Source organism: Gracilinanus agilis, chromosome 4 (assembly GCF_016433145.1).
Source record: "Gracilinanus agilis isolate LMUSP501 chromosome 4, AgileGrace, whole genome shotgun sequence".
In the NCBI taxonomy this organism is placed as follows: domain Eukaryota; kingdom Metazoa; phylum Chordata; class Mammalia; order Didelphimorphia; family Didelphidae; genus Gracilinanus; species Gracilinanus agilis.
In genome coordinates this window covers 12,075,705-12,095,775 of record NC_058133.1, presented here as the reverse complement: position 1 = coordinate 12,095,775, position 20,071 = coordinate 12,075,705, and the positions used below count along the sequence as shown (strand labels likewise).

At 36.5% G+C, this 20,071-nt stretch overlaps 1 protein-coding gene across 1 annotated transcript in view; it reads left to right on the top strand.

The window, feature by feature from the left end:
- The window catches only part of LEPR (leptin receptor), a 153,304-nt gene that overhangs the window by 116,803 nt on the left and 16,430 nt on the right, over nucleotides 1–20,071 (top strand). Inside the window, exons 13-16 of the mRNA XM_044674764.1 lie at nucleotides 1,649–1,797; nucleotides 7,185–7,344; nucleotides 7,453–7,535; nucleotides 16,635–16,851. Of these exons, the coding sequence (XP_044530699.1) occupies nucleotides 1,649–1,797; nucleotides 7,185–7,344; nucleotides 7,453–7,535; nucleotides 16,635–16,851 (609 nt within the window). The remainder of the gene's footprint in view (nucleotides 1–1,648; nucleotides 1,798–7,184; nucleotides 7,345–7,452; nucleotides 7,536–16,634; nucleotides 16,852–20,071) is intronic.

Below are 20,071 nucleotides of genomic sequence, written 5' to 3'. Positions count from 1 at the left end.
TGACAAGAGGTGAAATTTTAAAGATGAGAATCAGCTATTAGATCAAGTTATGACAAGTTCAGCTTTCAACCTGACATACTTAAACAAGCTCTTGTCTGAAAGTGGTCTGAAGCGATGACATTGACTCTCCTGCCATCTCTTAATGAAGCTTGACTGATAAAAAGTATTGCCAAGATGAAGAGACCAACAGAGTCCTAGCCAAGAAAAGAAGAGAAAATGAGGGAATAAAGAATTGCCTTGCCCATGTTTCTGCAATCCTAAGACAATACTAGTTTAGTGTACAGACTTATTTGCAGAATATTAAAGAGGAATAAGATGAGTAGCAGCATCTTGGGAGATAGCAAAAAGCCATGGAAGGGATAGTAAGACTTCAGAAAGCTTAATGTGAGATTGAACTCACATGATTAGCTGGATCATTCAAACAGTATTTACTAAGAGCCTTCTAGATGGTAATGCTGTTTCTAGTAATTCACATAGAAGCACAAATGAATCTACCTAAAAGAATCTATAAAACATTCCTAAAGATTGCAAGGTCTTGGGAAAGAAATCAAAGACCTCAAAAGGCATAAGGGATGTTTTTTTCTGCATTGCTACTGATGGAAGTCAAGTTTTTTGAAGAGAAAAGCAGATTTGAAAGATAAATGGCTGCTTAAGAAGGTCAGATCTTCAAATGGAATTTGGATTTTTGGACCATGCATTAATTCCCTTCACCAATGAAATCTGAGGTCTCAAAACTCTGTTTTTCAGTCTCTTCTCTCTCTTTGTCTCTGTTTCTGTCTCTGCCTCTTCCTCTCCACACATGCACACCCTAAGCCCTGCCCACTTCTTTTTTGTTGTTGTTGTTGCTGTTAAGTCATTTTTAGTTGTGTTCATCTCTCAGTGACCCCATTTGGGATTTTCATGGCAAAGATACTGCTTGGTTGTTTCCTTCTCCAGCTGATTTTACAGATAGAGAAACTGAAGACAACAAACTTAGAGTCTGTAGTGAGAATGAGCAATTAAGCTTCTGTCCCAACATACCTCACCCTCTATAGACCCAAGCAGGTTGACCTCCTATGTCTGGCATACTTCCTTTTGAGGCAGTTCTTACTGCTTATGCTTCTACTCTCAGCCTTTTGTAACTTCCTTCTGCTTCCCTTTCTCCAATTCCAAGTTTCTTCTCTTTTCAACAGGAGGCGAGTTCTCTCTTTTAGTCTAATTTTTGGACTCAGAGAATTGACTTTTAGAGATTACTCTGAAATATGGTGTTTATTTTATATGTGCTTATCACATTTCCTTTCCGATTCATTCAAGGGTCTAATTTGAACTTCACAAAAATCACTTTTGGTCTGGATATATCTTTGATAGTTAATTTAACATATTATTCAAACCTTATTTGTGATTAGATCCTAGGATCTCAGATGCCTCTTACACAGACATACACAGGTACATTACTGGAAGGAGGACAGCAAATATATTTGAAAGGGAACAGAGCCTATCACTAGCATTTATGTATCAGTCCATTCTCATTAATGATGACTTCCAGCCAGCCTATGTAAACAGCCCCTCATACATTGTGACTCTCATAATTCATTGGCTGTTTCATTGTATAAATGAACTCTATAATTCTTATGAGCGTTGATAATGGGAACTATCTTCAAATTTCTAGTGAAACCACTGCCACCCTCTAGAGTGAATGCTGAAGTTATGGCCAAAACTGGCTTGTTGAATGTGAGCTGGAGAAAGCCAGACTTACCAGAGAATAAACTTCAATTTCAAATTCGCTATGCTGTGAATGACCATGGAGAATTATGGAAGGTATGATTATTTGCTAACCAGACTAATTTCGTTTTTAAAATTAAATTAAGAAACATTATTGAACATTAGTATAACTAATTGCTCTTCCTTGATAGCCATTTATATTTAAATCCAGTCTTTAACATATTTAATTTCTTTACCATTGAAATATTGAATATTTATTCAAGTATGAAAAAGGAATACAATATTTGTATTTAAATTTTAATAATATTTTATTTTTCCTCAATTTTGTGTAAAAACAAAAATTTAACATTTATTTTTTTAAGTTTTGAGTTCTAAATTCTCTCCCTCATTCCTACCATTTTCTCTCACTCCCTTTCCCGTCCCTGAGATGGTAAACAATCTGATATAGATTTTACATGTGCAATCATATTAAACATTTTTCTATATTAGTCATTTTGTGGAAGGGATCTCAAATAAAAAAAAAACAACAGAAAGAAAGTAAAATGTAGTATGCTTTAGCCTGTATTGATCTCTGCATTTTCAGGGGATTTCTGTGAAAATAAAAAGTTCAATCTAAACTAATAACCAAACATTTAGAAATATAAGCATTGTAGAGAATCCAAGGTCATGCCTATCAACTCACTGACAAAACCAGTGAAATACATTGGAGAGGTTTAATGATCAATGAACTAATAATTAACAAGCATTTATTACACATCTCTGGAGGCTAAGACAAACCTTGGGGGTGGCAGAATCAGCAACAATCTGGAGCTCTTAGCCCATAGATGACAAAAGGGATCAGATAACTTGTCAGAAGATTATTACAGGGGCTCCTTTGCTTGCATGGGGTACAAGATTTTATTAAATTGATGATATACAGATTGAAGTTACTGTCCTGGGTCACAGTCCCTGGGTAAGGAGGAAGACTAGCGCACATGAATAAAGGGTGATTGTGGTCACGCAGAGAACAGAGCACAGGCCAGGAGATTAGTAAACACATTTATCTTTAGATCATACTATCATGGAAGAACTGAAAACGTATAGATTTCCAAAACTGACTGTCAAAGTAGCTGCACAAAAAGGTGAAGTGTAAGACCATACTCCTTCCACCACAGGAGTGGAAGAGCCCAACTTTAATAGTTTTTAAAGTTAAAAGTAAAAAAGCCTGAAAAATAAACAAACAACAAAAAAGAAACTCATTAAAGAAAGTTTTTATGGGAACAGAGAAGATCAAAACATAAATTCAGAAGAAAACAATAAAGTCAAAACTACTGGCACCCAAAGTCTCAAAAAATATGAATTTGGTTTCATGCCCCAGAAGGATTCTTGGAAAAATTCAAAAGGGACTTTAAATATAAAATAATAGGGCAACAAGAAAATTTGGGAAAAGAAATGAGCATAATGCAAGATCATTTTAAAAATACATATTGATAGCTTGATAAAGGAGAAACACAAAAAATACTGAAAAAATAACACCTTAAAAATGAGAAAAGGCCAAATGACAAAAGAGGAATGAACATCCAATTGAGAGAACTTCTTAAAAATCTGAATTGGTCAAATAGTAATAGATGTTCAAAAATTCATAAGAGAAAAAAAACATCTTAAAAAGTAGAATTGGCCAGTTAGAAAAGGAGGAAGAAAAGCTCAATGAAGAAAACAATTTCTTAAAAATTAAAATTGGTCAGGTAGAAGCTAGACTCCACAACACATCAAGAAACAATAAAACAAAATCAAAAGAACATAAAAATAGAAGAAAAACCAAAATATTTCTTTGTAAAAATAACTGACCTGGAAAAGAAATCTAAAAGAAATAACAAGAATTATTAGCGTACAGGTCTGCTAGATGGCTTGATGGATAAGGAGACAGGCCGGGAGGTGAGAGACCTCAGACACTTCTTAGCTATGGGATCCTGGGCAAGTTACTTAACCCTTATTGCCTAGCTCTTAACACTCTTCTGCCTTGGAATCAATACAAAATATTGATTCTAAGACAGAAGGCAGGGGTTTAAAAAATAGTTATTAGAGTATCTGAAAACCAGGATAAAAAAAAAGAGACTAGGTACCATCTCTTAAAAAATTGCCAATGATATGTGACCCTGGGCAAGTCACTTGACCCCCATTGCCCACCCTTACCAATCTTCCACCTAGGAGACAATACACCGAAGTACAAGGGTTTAAAAAAAATTACCAATGAAAATTGCCTCGATATGCTAGAAATAGAGGGTAAAATAGAAATTTGAAGAATTCACTGATCACCTCCTGAAAGCGATCCCAAAATAAAAACTCCCAGGAATATTATAGTCAAATTCCAGAGTTTCTAGGTCAAGGAGAAAGTGTTATTAGCAGCCAGAAAGAAATAATTAAAATATCATGTAAGGATAACACAATATTTAGTAGCTTCTACAATTGAAGGTCTGGGATATGGTATTCAGAGGGGAAAGGAGTTAGGATTACAACTAAGAGTTACCTACCCAGAAAACTGAGTATAATCTTTTAGAGAAAAAAACATGAATATTCAATTAAGTAAAGAGCTTTCAAATATTCCTGATGAAAAGACCAGAGTTAAATAGAAAATTTGACTCTAAGATATGACTCAAGAGAAGTATAAAAAGGTAAACAGGAAAGAAAAATTATAAGAGATTCAATAAGGCTGAAGTGTTTACATTTCTACATGGGAAGATAATACTTGTAACTCCTAAAAATGTTACATTTTCAGGGCAGTTAGAAGGCATATACATAGTCAAAAGGCACAGATGTGAGTTGAATATCATAGGACTATGTTGGTGAACCTATGGCATGTGTGCCAGTGGGAAATTCTCCTTTCCCTCTCTCCACACATGCCTGAGAACTTTTCTCACATGACCCATCTCTCTGCACAGCAGCCCAGTGGTAATGCTTTTCCCCTCCCCTGCCTGGTGTAAGGTGGAGAGGCTCACATGTGGCATGAGGGTTTCACTTTGGGCCCTCAATCTCTAAAAGGTTTACCAGCACTGTGATAGGATAATACCTATAAAACTAAAACTAAGAAGGAAGAAAGAGGAATTCATTGGGCAGAGGGGGTAGAGAGGTGCAATAAGGTGAATTATCTTACAGAAAAAGGCATGAAAGGACATTTACAGTGGAGGAAAAGATGGGGGAAGTGGGAAGGGAGTCCTTGAACCTTACTCTTATCAGAGTTGACTAAAAGAAGGAATAGCATACACACTCAATTGGATATTGATATCTGTATTTCTCTACAGTAAAGTAGGAGGGGAAGGGGATAAGGCAGAAAGCTTATAGAAGGGAATGCAGATTAGGAAAGGCAGTGGTCAGAAGCAAAATATTTTGAGGACAGACAGAGTGAAAGTGGAGACAGAGAGAGAGAGAGAGAGAGAGAGAGAGAGAGAGAGAGAGAGAGAGAGAGAGAGAGAGAGAGAGAGAGAGAGAGAAATATGGGTGGGGAAGAATGGAGGGAAATATACAGTAAGCAAAACATGAAAAAATAAAGAAATTTCTCTAATGAAGGCATCATTTCTCAGATATATAGAGAAATGTGTCAAATGTGTAGGAAAACAAGCCATTCTTCAATTGAAAGTAAAAGGATATGGCCAAGTGGTTTTCAAATGAAGTAATTAAAGATATCTATAGTAATGTGAAAAAATACTCTAAATCACTATTGATTATAGAAATGCAAATTAAAACAATTCTGTGGTGCCACCATACACCTATCAGATTATTTCTTATGTCCGAAAAGGAAAATGACATATGTTGGAGGGGACATGAGAAAACTGAGACACTAATGCACTGTTGGGGAAGTTGTGAACTTATTCAACCATTTTGGAGAGTAATTTGGAACTCTGCCCAAAGTGCTATAAAACTCTACATACCCTTGGACTCAGCAATAGCACTACTAGGTCCATACCCCCAAAGAGATGAAAAACAAAAAAGGAACTATTTGTATGAAAATATTTATAGCAGCCATTCGTGTGATGGCAAAGAATTGGAAAGTAAAGGAATACCCATCAATTGAGGAATGGCTGAACAAGTAGTGATATATGGTTGTAATGAAATACTATCATGCTATAAAATATGACAAGCAAGATGATTTCAGAAAATCCTTGAAAGACTTAAATGAATTAAGACAGAATGAAGTGAACAGAAATAGCAGTCATATTGAATCATGTACAGTTGTCAGTGACTTAGCTATTCTTAGTAATATAATGATCCAAGATAATCTCAAAGGAGTCCTGATGAAAAATGCTATCTCCTCCCAAAGAAGGGATTATTGGAGTCTGAATCTATATTATATTATAGTTCACTTTTTAATTTTTTGGGGAGTTTTTTGAGTTTTCTTCCACAAAGTAGTAATATGGAAACATCTTTTACGTGATCACACATGTAAAATCTATATCAGATTGTTTGCCATCTCAAGTGGGGGAAAATATGAAGAAAGAGAGAAATCAGGACTCAAAATTTTCAAATAAAGAATGTTAAAATTGTTTTTTACATGTAATTGGGAAAAAATAAAGAAAAAGTAAAGATTGTGTCAATTAATTACTCTATGACCCCACTCATCATGAGAAGAACATAAACCAGAATCTTAAGAAAGGAGAGTGAGTGACCTGGAGATCAGTAGAAAACCTTCAGAATCTTTGACCCAGGAATTAGTCAATAACTGACACAAGGATATGGAGTCACAGACTCAGCAATAATTTAATTCAATATAATACATCTGGAATTTATTAATCACTATGTGCAAAGCTTTAAGAGTATATAGAAAGGAGGCGGCTGGGTAGTACAGTGGATTGAGACCAAAGGGTTCCAATCTGGCCTCCGACACTTCCTAGCTGGGTGACCCTGGGCAAGTCACTTAACCCCCATTGCCTAGCTCTTACCATTCATCTGCACTGGAATCAATACATAGTATTGATTCTAAGGAGGAAGGTAAGGTTTTTTTTTTTTAAGAATTTATAGAAAAAAGGAAACAATCCTCACTTCTAAGGAATAATTGTATATATTCTAGAGGAGGAATATCTGTGTACAGATAAGTAGATGGAAAATATACATGAGGGAGTCAGCAGAGGAAATTCCTACTTTCAGAATGGGACAACCACTTCAGGTTCTAATTGATCTATGACTTATTAAGTCATAAAGGATAAGAGATTTCCTCAGGTCTATAGATGTTAACTGAAATTCTCCACATCATACCACTTGAAAATGTAAGATGGAACCCAGGTCTTTCCAGCTTAGAGTCTAGAACTCTCTCCGTGATGCCAAAGGAGGCACCTGGCAAGATCTCAGGTAGGACAGAGGCAGCTTGGAGGGAGGCAGAAGTGCACGTCAGCCCCAAGGGATGCTCTGTGTTGGGGCAGCAGGCGGAAGTGCTTTACCCATCACATCAAATTCAAGGCACTTGGCATAGCATGGAAGTAATGATCACTCCCCTTGTCTCACTTATTTTACAGCTACATCAAGCTTATGGTTCTGAATCCACATCTGCTAGCTTCCAGGTGCTGGATTTCTGCTCAGTCTATATTGCTCAGGTCCGCTGTAAGAGGCTTGATGGCCTGGGATATTGGAGTAATTGGAGCAATCCCGCCTACACGGTTGTCATGGATATAAAAGGTTGGCACAGATGCTCTCAGTGCATCCTGAACACTTCACATGTATGTGTGGTGGAAAAATAATAATATAATAATAATAGATGTTTACCTTTTGTCTATCATCTTGCAGCTCCCACCAGAGGACCTGAATTTTGGGGAATTGTTCATGAAGATCCAATGGGAAAAGAGAGAAATATCACTTTATTTTGGAAGGTATGTCGCCTGATTTTATGCCATATTTTTTTCTGCCTTTTTTTTTTTGGTCAGAAACTCTTATTTTACTAATGTAGGGAGCTTCCTGTATGGAAATTCCCTTCATCAGTACAAATCAGGAACGATTCTTCAACTTAGAACCTCTGCCTAGTCCATTGAGAGGTAAAGAGACTTATTCAAAGTCACACAAGCAGTATGTGTCAGAGATGGGTCTTGAGCCTTCCTCTTTGACTCTCTGGTTGGCTCGCTATTTGCTGCAATAGGTTACATGGCTCATATATACTATTAAAACTTAAAAATTCACTAAGACTTTTGGAAGTATATAAGTCTAGTCTTTTGACCTGAACAGTAGACAAGACCTCAGCTGTCTGTTATACCAATTTCTTACATTTGAGAAAAATAAACCAACCTTTCTATCTTTTCTCATTGGGAAGTAGAAAATGAGAGGTTTTATTTTCCCATCCTCCTGCTGGTTCCTAAACAATGATTATATTTAGTCTGGACCTTCACTGGCTTTCAGTTTGATTTCTCAAGGGCAGCATTTTATTTTGGGCTACTGAAAGCAGGGAAAAACGATGGCTGGAGATCAGGGCTGGGGCCTCTCAAATTCCAGCTGCGATGGGGTGTTCAATATTAAGGGCAAATTAGTTTGATGGGATTTGAAGGTAATGTTTGGTTTCTCAAAGGTTGGTATCCATTTGACAGTAGAGACACAATGAAAACCTGATTGATGCATAAAAGTCCTGGTATGGAAAACCAGAGTCATTCCACAGCCAGTGTTTTGATCCCCCATAGGTCTGTTTAAATTCATACCTCAAGGTTGGATGGACATTTTTGCACAGGCGATGACAAAGTTGCATGAACAAATCAGAGATTTTAAGGGCTCTTTAGTTTCCATTTTGTTTGTGAGTAAATGAATCAATAAAAAAGCATTTCTAGTCTTATGTGATACATACCTTTGGCTAATGGCAAAACGTCAAGGATTGATAATTTCTTGGGTACACAGGTACTCTTTCATGCCACAGATTGCAGCCCCTCTTGAATTTAGGATATGGTTTTGGAAAGCTGGACTCCACAAATAAATCATTCTAAAGTCAATCAGTAGAAAGATTGTACTTTCTAATTGGATTACTAATTACCAATTGGAATTATGAGAACTAGAACCAGATCCTTGCTCTGTTGCTTACTCCCTTGAAAGAAACCACTTGAATGGTCTGTGTCTTGGTTTCCTTATCTATGAAATGAAGCATCTGTGATCGCTTTTGTTTCAAATTTATGATCCTACATATGACCTTGGAAAAATCAGTCTATTTCTCTATGCCTCACATTCTTCATCTGTAGTATGATTAGATGGCATTCAAGTTCTCTTCTTAGTTCTTTGTCCGTGATCCAGTGAACTATGTGACTTGGTCTTTCAAAGAACTTGGTCTTTCAAAATTTCTCCAGTATAATAGTCCCTACTGGATTTCTACATGCCATTAATGAAGTGACTTAGAATCTAGGCTCATAAGAGGGTATAAATGAAGAAACTTCAGTTAATTTATCTTTCCCATTTTTCTGCTTTGTTCTCCATTTAACATTTGAAACATCTCCATAAGAACTGATGCTTTCTCTGAACTTGTATCAAATGTGATGACTAATATTGGTTCTTCTAGGTCTGTACTTTAAAGAAATACTTTATTTTTTCCCAATTACATTTAAAAACAAATTTTTGACATGTTTTTAAGTTTTGAGTTCCAAATTCTCTCCCTCAGTCCCTCCCTGCCCTTCTCCCTCCCAGAGACAATAAGAACTATGACATAGATTTTCTATGTGCATCATGAAAAACATTTTTCCATATTAGTTATTTCATGGGAGAGAATTCAAACTAAAAACAATGAAGAAAGAAAGTGAAATGTAGTAAGTTTTGGTCAGGATTCTGACTATTAGTTCTTTCTCTGGAGGTGATTGGTATTTTTCAACATGAATCCTTTGGGATTGTCTTGGATCATTATATTGCTGAGAACAGGCAAGCCATTCACAACTGACCATCATACAATATAGATGTAACTTTGTAAAGTATTATCCTGGTTCTGCTCATTGTACTTTTCATCAGTTCATATAAATCTCTCTAGGCTTTTCTGAAATTATCTTCCTCCTCATTTCTTACAGTGGAATAATATTCCATTACAATCATATAATACAATTTATTCAGCCATTCCCCAGTTGATGGACATCTCCTCAATTAGGTCTGACCTTCTTAACCCCTTTTATGGCATAGACTCCTTTGATAGTCATGCTGGACTCCTTTCTCACAATAATGTTCTTCAGTTTAATAAAATAAAATACAGAGGAATGTAAAGGAAACCAATTATATCAATTTTAATTTTTTTTAAACCCTTGTACTTCAGTGTATTGTCTCATAGGTGGAAGAGTGGTAAGGGTGGGCAATGGGGGTCAAGTGACTTGCCCAGGGTCACACAGCTGGGAAGTGGCTGAGACCGGCTTTGAACCCAGGACCTCCTGTCTCTAGGCCTGACTCTCACTCCACTGAGCTACCCAGCTGCCCCGAAACCAATTATATCAAAGTATAGTTATGAAATGTATTTTTAAAACAGTTTATAGACTACAGGTTAAGAACTTTTCCAAGGTTATTTTCCATTTACTATATATGGAGTTAGTATGGGATATTTTTTTACATTGAGGGCAAGGACTAGTTTGTTTATTTGTTTCTTTGCTTTCTCTTTATTCTAGTGCTAATCCAATAGTGCACATAATAAATTATTATTGATTGATTGTTTAATTAGAAGATCAATGCTATGCCCAACGGGTCATAAATTTATGCCTACCCTTTGGCCCAGCAATAACACTTCTGGGTCTGTATCCAGAATAGGTCAGAGATAGGAAAAAGAGCCTACTTCTATAAAAAAAAGTTTTAAAATAGCTCTATTTATACTGGCAAAGAATTGGAAACTGCGGAGGTATCCATCACTTGGGGAGTGGCTGAATAAATTGTGGCATTATGGTTGTAATGGAATGCTGTTGTGCTAGAAGAAATGTTGAACAAAATGAGTTAAGAAAATCCTGGAAAGACTTATATGAACTGAAGCAAAGTGAAATGAGCAGAAGCTGGAGATCAATGTATACATAACAGAAATATTATGCAGTGATTCACTGCGAAAGGCTAAACTATTATCAAAGAAGGACCTATGGGAATCTGATTGCAGATCAAATCATGCCATCCTTTACTCATTAAATTCATGAGTTTTTGTTTGTTTGTTTGTTTGTTTGTTTTTTTATATTTTTAAACCCTTAACTTCTGTGTATTAGTTCCTAGGTGGAAGAGTGGTAAGGGTAGGCAAGGGGGGTCAAGTGACTTGCCCAAGGTCACACAGCTGGGAAGTGTCTGAGGCCAGATTTGAACCCAGGACCTCCCATCTCTAGGCCTGGCTCTCAATCCACTGAGCTACCCAGCTGCCCCAAATTCCTGAGTTTTTAATTGTATATATGATATGTCTCTTCAGACATGACATGGGGAATATGAAAATATGTATTGCATAAAAGCACTGGTATAACCTATATCAGACTATTGGCTGCCTTCAGGAGCTGGGGTTGGGAGAGAGGGAGGAAGAGAACCTGAATCACAAAATGTCAGAAAACAATGTTCAAAAATTGTTTCTGCATGTAATTTAAAAAAATAAAATTTAATTTATCAAAAGATGGCTGCTGACAAATGCTTCTCTCCTCTTTATACTGAGGAGAGAGGTTGCTGCTTTGGCTATTTAATGTGTACAACATGGTGATTTGTTTTACTTAATGACTTTTTTGTAATCAAATGAGATTTTTTGTCAAGACTTTATTTAGATCAGTTAATGGCACTTAATAAATATTTATTCTCTCTACTCCCCTCCTTGGTAGTTTTAGGATGAATATTGGAGAGTGACTAAGATTTTAAAAAAAGAAGATAATCTATGAAACTTTAAAAAAATCATTGAAAAAACCCTCATTCCCAAACTCTTTGGTTGAATAACTCTCTGGGAAGATGCACAGATTTTTGCTAGAATAGTGGACATAAACCAACATTTTTTCTTTACAAATGGTGGACAGTAGTTATAAGGTTGATGAGCAATAGTCATTTTTTGAGTTGGCATAAGAGAATTATGACAGAATCAGGAATGTCTGAGCATAGCAGTTTTGGATGATTAGTTTTTAAAATAAGAGAAAAATTCTATTTTCCTACTAAATATCCGCAGTTCTGGATTAAATTGCTTAAGTAGTGCATGTCGAATAAATTTAATATCTCCCACCATGTAGTCCTATGAAATTCTTTCCCATAACAATCAAAGTGAATAAAAATGGGTGCAAATAAAGATTAAAAGTCTCCTGGGGGAAAGCTGAGAAATTAGAACCAAAAGGTGGGTTGCACCTGTATTTTCCATTTTTTCTTTAATTTTCATTATGCATTTCTACATAAAAGCAGAATTATTACATAATTTAGTTGGTTAAAGGTCAGCCTCATTGTATGTGGCAAAGAAAGAAAAACAGCAAAACCAGTGTTTCTTAATGAACTCAAAGAACCATATTCGAAATATATCCATTTGCATTTGTATTTTTTTTAAATTTCCAGAAAGTAAAAGGATATTTTGTGAGTGATAATGGAAAGGCCAGGGGTTACTTGACTGACTCACAGGCTGCTTTTCTCTTTAGATCCCTTTAACTCTTCCAGAATTCATAATATAATAACTCTATCTTGAAAAGGTGCATTGTATTAGCATGTAGTCAGGGATGGTGAAGGTCAATCCATGTTCTCTTGCCATCACATGGAACGTTGTTCTTGCTCCCCTCCCCAGTGGTAAGCCAGGGTTCTGTAACGTTTGTGAATCATGAAGTCAATCTGTGATCTTCCAGCATTGTTTCCTTTGTAAGAGTTGCAGTAACAAAGGAGGCTATGATTAAGTTGTAAAATAGTCAATAAATCCAAATGTGATGGGTCAACTGAGAAGCACTAAGCTTGAGAAAATAAATGAAGATCCCACTGTCTCAAGGTGAGAAATTATCTTGGAGCTGTGGTTCATCCAATACCTGAATAAGTGTCCCCTTCACAATGGGATATGTTGAGAAAAGTAAAACCCCCAAAACAAGTTATTTGTAATAAATATGCAAGTGATCATCAAACCTTTGCTGAAAAACCTTGTTTTAGGTAGAATATGTTACTTCTTGGGTGTACTTATTCCACTTTTGGACAGCTTTAATTGGTAGTAAGTTTTTCAACATATTTACCTTAAACTTCCATTTATTGCTTCTAGTTTCTTCTTCCAAGGCCAAGTAGAGGAAGTCTGATTTCTCTTCCAAATGATGGCCCTTCAAGTGCTTAAAGACAGCTCTCATGTTCCTCCATGAGCCTTTGTTTCAACATTCCAATTTTCTTCAACTCATCTTCACATGGAGGGATCTCAAGACCCTTCATCATCCTGACTGCCTTCCTTTAGATAACCTCTAGCTTATCAAGTCTACAAGCATTTATTAAGAAAATATTATGAGTAACATAATCCCCAAAGTGCTGGGAACAGAAAAATTAAAATGTAGAGCAATGGGAAAAATCGTCTGGAAAGGTGGGCTGTAATTATTCTGTGAAAATGATTTAAATGACAGTAGCTTTTGCTTCATTCAAGAAGCAATGGAGAATCACTGAAGATTTTTGAGTAGTGGAGTGATATGGGCAGACCAGTTTTAGGAAGACTATTTTGAAAGCTGTGGGAGGGTGTATTGGAGAAGGGATAAATTAGGAGTCAAGAGACCAATTGGGGCTTTTAGGGGTGCTATTGCCATTGCCCCCAAGGGAGGAGATGAAGGTGGTGGCCATATGGATGTTGAAAGAGAAATAGATAGAAAGAATTTTGTGGAGGTTAAAATGGATAAGACTGGCAACTGATTAGATGTGGGGGTGGGAGATAGAAGAGTTGAGAGATTCCATGGTTGGGAATCTGAGTGACTTTAAGGGATGCTGGTAACCAAAACAAATAGGGAAGTTAAGAGTTTATAAGGGTTTAAGAGAGAAAGATGAGTTCTATCTTAGACTCGTTTAATTTGAAACACTCAGGTGGTGCCATTTGGAGATCAGTTGGCATTTTGGAATTGGAGCTTAGGAGAGAGATGATGGCTGAATTTTGGAGATTTTAGAGTGCATTGTTGTTCAGTTATTAAGGCATGTCCAACCCTTCATGACCCTGTGGACCACAGCATGTCAATGCTGTCCATGGGATTTTTTAAAAAACCCTTAACTTCTGTGTATTGGCTCCTTGGTGGAAGAGTGGTAAGGGTGGGCAATGGGGGTCAAGTGACTTGCCCAGGGTCACACATCTGGGAAGTGTCTGAGGCCAGATTTGAACCTAGGACCTTCCTGTCTCTAGGCCCGACTCTCAATCCACTGAGCTACCCAGTTGCCCCCCATGGGATTTTTCTTGGCAAAGATATTGGAGTGATTTGCCATTTCCTTCTCCACTGAATTAGGCCAATCAGAGGTTAAGTGCCTTGCCTAGGGTCACAATCTAATCATAGTCTGAGACCACATTTGAACTCAGGTTTTTCCAACTCCAGTCCCACTCAGCCACCTAGCTATTTCCTAGATTTTGGAGTTATCTAGGTAGAAATGATAGATAGTTGAATCTGTGAAAGAATAGAAGAAGGACTAGATGTCAGAGACATTTGTGCTTAGGACATGAATGATAATGATGTAGAGTTATAATAATAATATGATTAGTCTATGCCAAGTAGAAAGGAACTCTCATCCAATCCAAAACATTGATTTTTATTTTAGTGATAAAAGTGAAAGGAACCAACTTGGAAAAGTAAAGAGGACTGGATCTCTGGGTTCAAATATTATGACCAAACATCTCTGTGACCAGCCTCTCTGGCTTCAGCTCTCTCATCTATAAAATGAAGGGATTGAACTCAACAATGTGCCTCCTAGCTCTTTAGCTTTGATCTAATGAATCTAAAAGTCAAGAGAATTAAAATTATTGGACCAGTTTCATTCATACAGGTAGTTAATTACAGGACTGGTCCTTGATTTCCAGCCTAATGTTCATCTCCCGACTTCATGCTATAATGTCATGATGCTTGACTCATCTCTTCTCTGTTTTACCTCTACTCCTACATCTCCTCTTCTGGTGGGTAAAATTGAGCCCTAAAGCTAGGAAAACCTGAGTTTGAGTCCTGCTTCTGACACTGACTGGCTGTGTGACCCTGGGCAAATAATATCCCAGTGCTTCGGCCAGCTCTCTAAGACAGAGAAGGTGCAGACTTGTCTTAGTAAGGGGAACTTTTCGTCTGGCAGTTTGTATCCCCAGCCCAGAGCCTGGCACTGGCAAATGCTTTTGACTGTTCCTTAAATTACTTTATTACTAATTTAGGAAAACCTCCAAATGCAGAAAGCAGGCTCTTCCCTGATAAGTTGGCCAACCTGCCAATTTAAAAAACAACAACCCAGAAAAAGAAGAAATCCATAGTACCAAATTGGAAATCCTGAAAATAAAAGGAAAAATGAATAAAATCAAAAGTAAGAAAACCATTGAATTACTAAATAAGAGTAGGGCTGGGTTTATTTTTTAAAAATAATACAAATAGAGAAGCCATTGGATAATTTAATTAAAAAAGAAAGAAGACAACCAAATCCCAAGGACCAAAAATGAAAAGAGTGAATACACCACCAATAAACAAGAAATTAAAGCAGTCATTAGCAACTATCTTTCCCAATTACTTGAAAAGAAGCCTGATAGTCTAAGCAAAATAGATGGATATTTACAAAAATTTTTATTGCCTGGATTAACAGAAGAGGGAGTAGAATGCTTAAAGAATCTCATCTCAGAAAAAGAAATTGAACAAACCATCAAAGAACTCTCTAAGAAAAAAATCCCCAGGGCCAGATGGATTCACCAGTGAATTCTACTCCATATTTAAAGAACAATGGATTTCAACACTATATAATCTATTTGGAAAAGTAGACAAAGAAAGAGTCCAACCAAATTCCTTTTGTGACACAGATATGGTGCTGATATTTAAAATGGGAAGAGCAAAAAACAGAGAAAAAAACTATAGATCAGTTTTCCTAATGATTGTTGATACAAAAATGTAAACAAAACACTTGTAAGAAGATTTTAGCATTATATCACAAGAATCATATACCACATACCAAACATATATGTCAACAATTCATTTCAATAAGTATTTTTAAAAAGTCTTTACCTTGTGTCTTAGAATCAATACTATGTTTTGATTCCAAAGAAGAGTGGTAAGGGGTAGGCAGTGTAGGTTAAGTGACTTGCCCAGGATCATACTGTTAAGAAGTGTCTCATGCTAGATTTGAACCTAGGACCTCCAAGCTCTAGGTCTGGCTCTCAATCCACTGAGCCACCTAGCTGGCACTGCTGCCAGTAATTGTCTGTATGGCCGTAGACAAGTTAGTGCACCCCTTAATAAGTATTTATTAAGCACCTATGTACCAAGACCTGTGTTTGATGTTGGGAATACAAAGACAACACTGAAACAATCCCAGTCCCTAAGGAGACTGGATGCTACTAGAGATACTACAAAGAAATAAATATGTTAACGATGAAACAATTTGAGGAGGAAGAGAATACCAACAACCAGGTTGATCAGGAAAGGTTTCCCATAAGAAGTGGTGCCTGAACTAAACCTTAATGCCTATTACCTGCATGTCCCTAGGCAAGTGACTTAATTTCCCTAGTCCTCAATTTTCTCTTTTGCGAGATGAAAGGCTCGGAGTAAATGAGATCTGAGTTCTTTCAGCTCTAAATCTATGATCCATGAAGGATTCTGAGACAGTAGAAAGTAGGAAGTGCTTTCCAGGCTTGGGGGTAGAAGGTGGGGCACAGGTGGTGCAAACTCCCAGATGTATTATAAGGAATGCCAAGTTGAAGAAGTCGCCCTAGATCAGTTTGTCTGAGAGTTTCTTTTTGTCATCTCTCATTCTTGCAGGAAAAAAAGGTCTGAGACCTAAACTCACACTAGCAATGTAGGAAAACCATAGACTTCTCCTTCTATTTTGGTTTCTGTTACTCAGTGAAATGTGGTTTTTATAAAAATTGATGTTTCCAACAGCCTTTGGGGAAAAACCATTCACTATGCAGTGTGAGGAGATACATGGTGAAGCATTACACTGAGAACAACAAGACTTGGGCAGAAGACATAGGAAATGCCACTAAAGTCACTTTTCCCTGGACTGAATTAGCACACACAGTCACTGTTGTGGCCATAAACTCAATTGGCCCTTCCATCATGAATTTTAATCTAACTTTCTCATGGCAGATGAGTACAGGTAAGAGCACTAGCTTGGTGCAATACAATGTTTTTTTTTTATTTTCCTTTGAAAATGTTTTATTGATGCTTATTTTCTATATAATCCATACTTCTCAGTAACTAACCCCATTAATGAAATCATAGGACCAGCCCCTATCCGTGGATATAGGTTGTTCCAAAAGTCTTAGCACAGTTTTGAAGTGTAACAGTTTTAAACTGCACTAAACTGTTGGTATATATTTCTTTTCGCTCCTTTGGGGTTTTCTTGTTTTTGGTATTAGACTGAAAGCCTTTGACTGACAGAGGCTGTGTGAACTCTACTCGCTGTCTCCAAAACACCCAACTTCCAACAGGACTCTCATTACTAAAAAAATAAATAATCATTATGACCAAAAAATGTCAAGAAGGTATTCCTCATTCCACACTTCCAGTCCATCGAGAGGCATGAGAACATCTCCCATTGGTCTGCTTATGTCATCATTGGCCACCGCATTGATTAGAATTCTGAAGTTAGTCTTCATCATTCTGGTCCATGTTGCCCAACCCAGATTCCTTTAAAGCAGAGGTTAGCCTTTGCCACGGAGACATTCTCTGTGTGCCAGGAAACCTATATTTCTCTACAAATCTAACTTTTTGCTTTTCTTTATTATGGCCTAAATTTTGTTGGCCTCAAAAATAACAGGAGCATACTCGATCCTTACAATGCTACAATTCCATATTGTACAGTCATATTAATTAATGATGAAATAATCTTATGAAGATTTTTTTGTATTTACAGAATTAAATCCCATCGAACCAGGGCTAGTCCTGACCCTGTCACTAACTGATTGTGACTGTAGACAAGTAATTTAATTTCTCTGTGCCTCAGTTTTCCATCTGTAAAATGGAGATAATAGCACTTGTATGACTTACTTTATAGAGTGAGAAGGGAAGAGCTTTAAAAACTTTAAAAATCTCATATAAATCTGTTATTATTATTACATCGCAGGGATGCCCTCTCAGAGTTGTTATCATTTGTCTCTCACCGAGTGAAATTGTTTTTATTAAATAGCTTTGAAACCAGTCTTGAATTTATGATATATTTTTAAAAATACAAGTAGTATATGATGGCAATGTGTGTTTTCATACACAATCTTCATTATTTGTCCTTTTTATGTGGAAATTTGTTTGCTGGTGTTGACCAAGATCAGAATAATTAAGGAAATTAGAAAGAAAAAAAGTATTTAACAAACTCTTACCTATTTGCTAGGCACTGTCCTATGTACAGAAACTACAAAAACAATCAGGTTGGTCCTTTAGAGTCTACTGGGAGACAACACACAGTAGGAGAACAGTGTATATACCCTTTATAACCATCCCATACTGTATATATGTATGTAATAAGAGCAGTAGTAGTGAGGCTTCTAGAATTTAGCAGACACATGCTGAACAGTGGCTATGTGTCCAGCACAGTAGGATTCAGTGCAGGGTGTTCCAAGAACTCTTTAGTCCAAGAGGGCAAGATGTATAGACCAATATAGGTGTAAGACAGCTCTTGAGAGCTCAAACAGAAAAGGGACCAACAACAAGGTGTTTAACTGTGAAATATTTATTATGAGGTATTATGAAATATAAATTAATCCTTTGAGTGAATCATATAGGGAGAAATGAGGTTGGGTAAAAATAGTAACAGTGATAACTAGTGTTTTTATAGCACATTAAAGGTTTGCAAAGCACTTCACAGATATTATATCATTTAATCCTCACAGCATCCCTGGGAAGTAGGGGTTATCATTCTATTATTATCCTTTTGTTACAAAGGAAACTGAGTCAGGAGAGAGTATGTAATATGCCCCAGAGTCACACAGCTAGTGAATGTTTGAGGCAGGATTTAAACCCAGATCTTTTTGACTCTGAGGGCTCAAAAAAGTGGAATGACGACATTTTAGAAATGAGAGACAGCAAGGAACAGTGAGAAAAGCTTTGGAGTCAGAGGACCTGGATTCAAGTCTTGCCTCTAATAGTTACTACCTACATGATCTTGAGAAGGTCACATAACTTCCTTCAGCCTCAGAAGAGTCAAATGAGGTAGCTTTGGAGGTCCCTACCAGCTCTAGCTCTATGATCCAATGATTATAAGTAGGAGAATTTGTAATTGCAAAGTCAAGGAAAGAGAAACTGGGAATATTTTCCTTCAGTTAAGATGAATGAAGAAAAGTTTTCAAAATGGTAGCTCTTAAGCTATATCCATGTTGGAGAACATCAGAAGAATGCAAAGTTTCAGTTCATGAATACTTTTATTTAGCATAATAATTTGATCTCTGTTAAGCAGAAGTCATCAGGTGAGAATCCCAAACATAATTCTATTATGCATGGTTTTATAGCTCTTTTTGTGTTCAAAATTTTATATTTAGCCAACTGTGTAAAAATTTATTCTTCAGTTGTTTTCAACCATGTCTGACTCTTTGTAACCCCCTTGGGAGTTTTCCTGACAAAGACACTGGAATATTTTATTTTTTTGCAGTTCAACACTCATTTTATTAACAACAATTTCACTGTATGCTATAGAAATGCATATTCTGCGTAGAAGAAAAACAGGTTTCAGGAGAAAGACAGTCAGAAACAAAATAGTGGGGGAAAGATGGCAATCACAAGAAAGAATCTCTGGCAAAGAAATTTCATTGCTTTCCAAAACAATTGTTTGCAGCAGTTATGATGTGGAGAGATTATACAGGATAAGGAAGACAGGAAATCTGCATCACTTTCATCATATCTCAAAAAAAAAAACATTTTTCTCTTGTTAAATAGACAGTTGCCTACACTGTGCTCTTTTTCTGAGGAGAGAGTGATGGGCTTGGGGAAGCCATATTTTTTAATATCCAATTCATTTCTTATGAGTTCTAAGGAAAAATATTCATGGAAGTTAAAAACATACTTTCCCTTTAACTTACTCTGTGTAATGCTATCTTTTTTTTAAAAAGTGATTTTGACTTCTCTTTAATCACTGAATTTTAAGTTTTATAATGAACTTGATTTCATTTTGGAATAATTCAGGTATTTGGGGGAAATGCTATTTTTTAAGCTCACTTTTATTTTTTCTTTTTAAAAAAATTTAATTAATTTAGAATATTTTTCCATGCTTACATGATTCATATTCTTTCCCTCCCTTTCTCCTTCCCCCCACCCAGAACCAATGAACAATTCTGCTGGGTTTTATATGTATCACTGTTCAAACCTATTTCCATATTATTAATATTTGC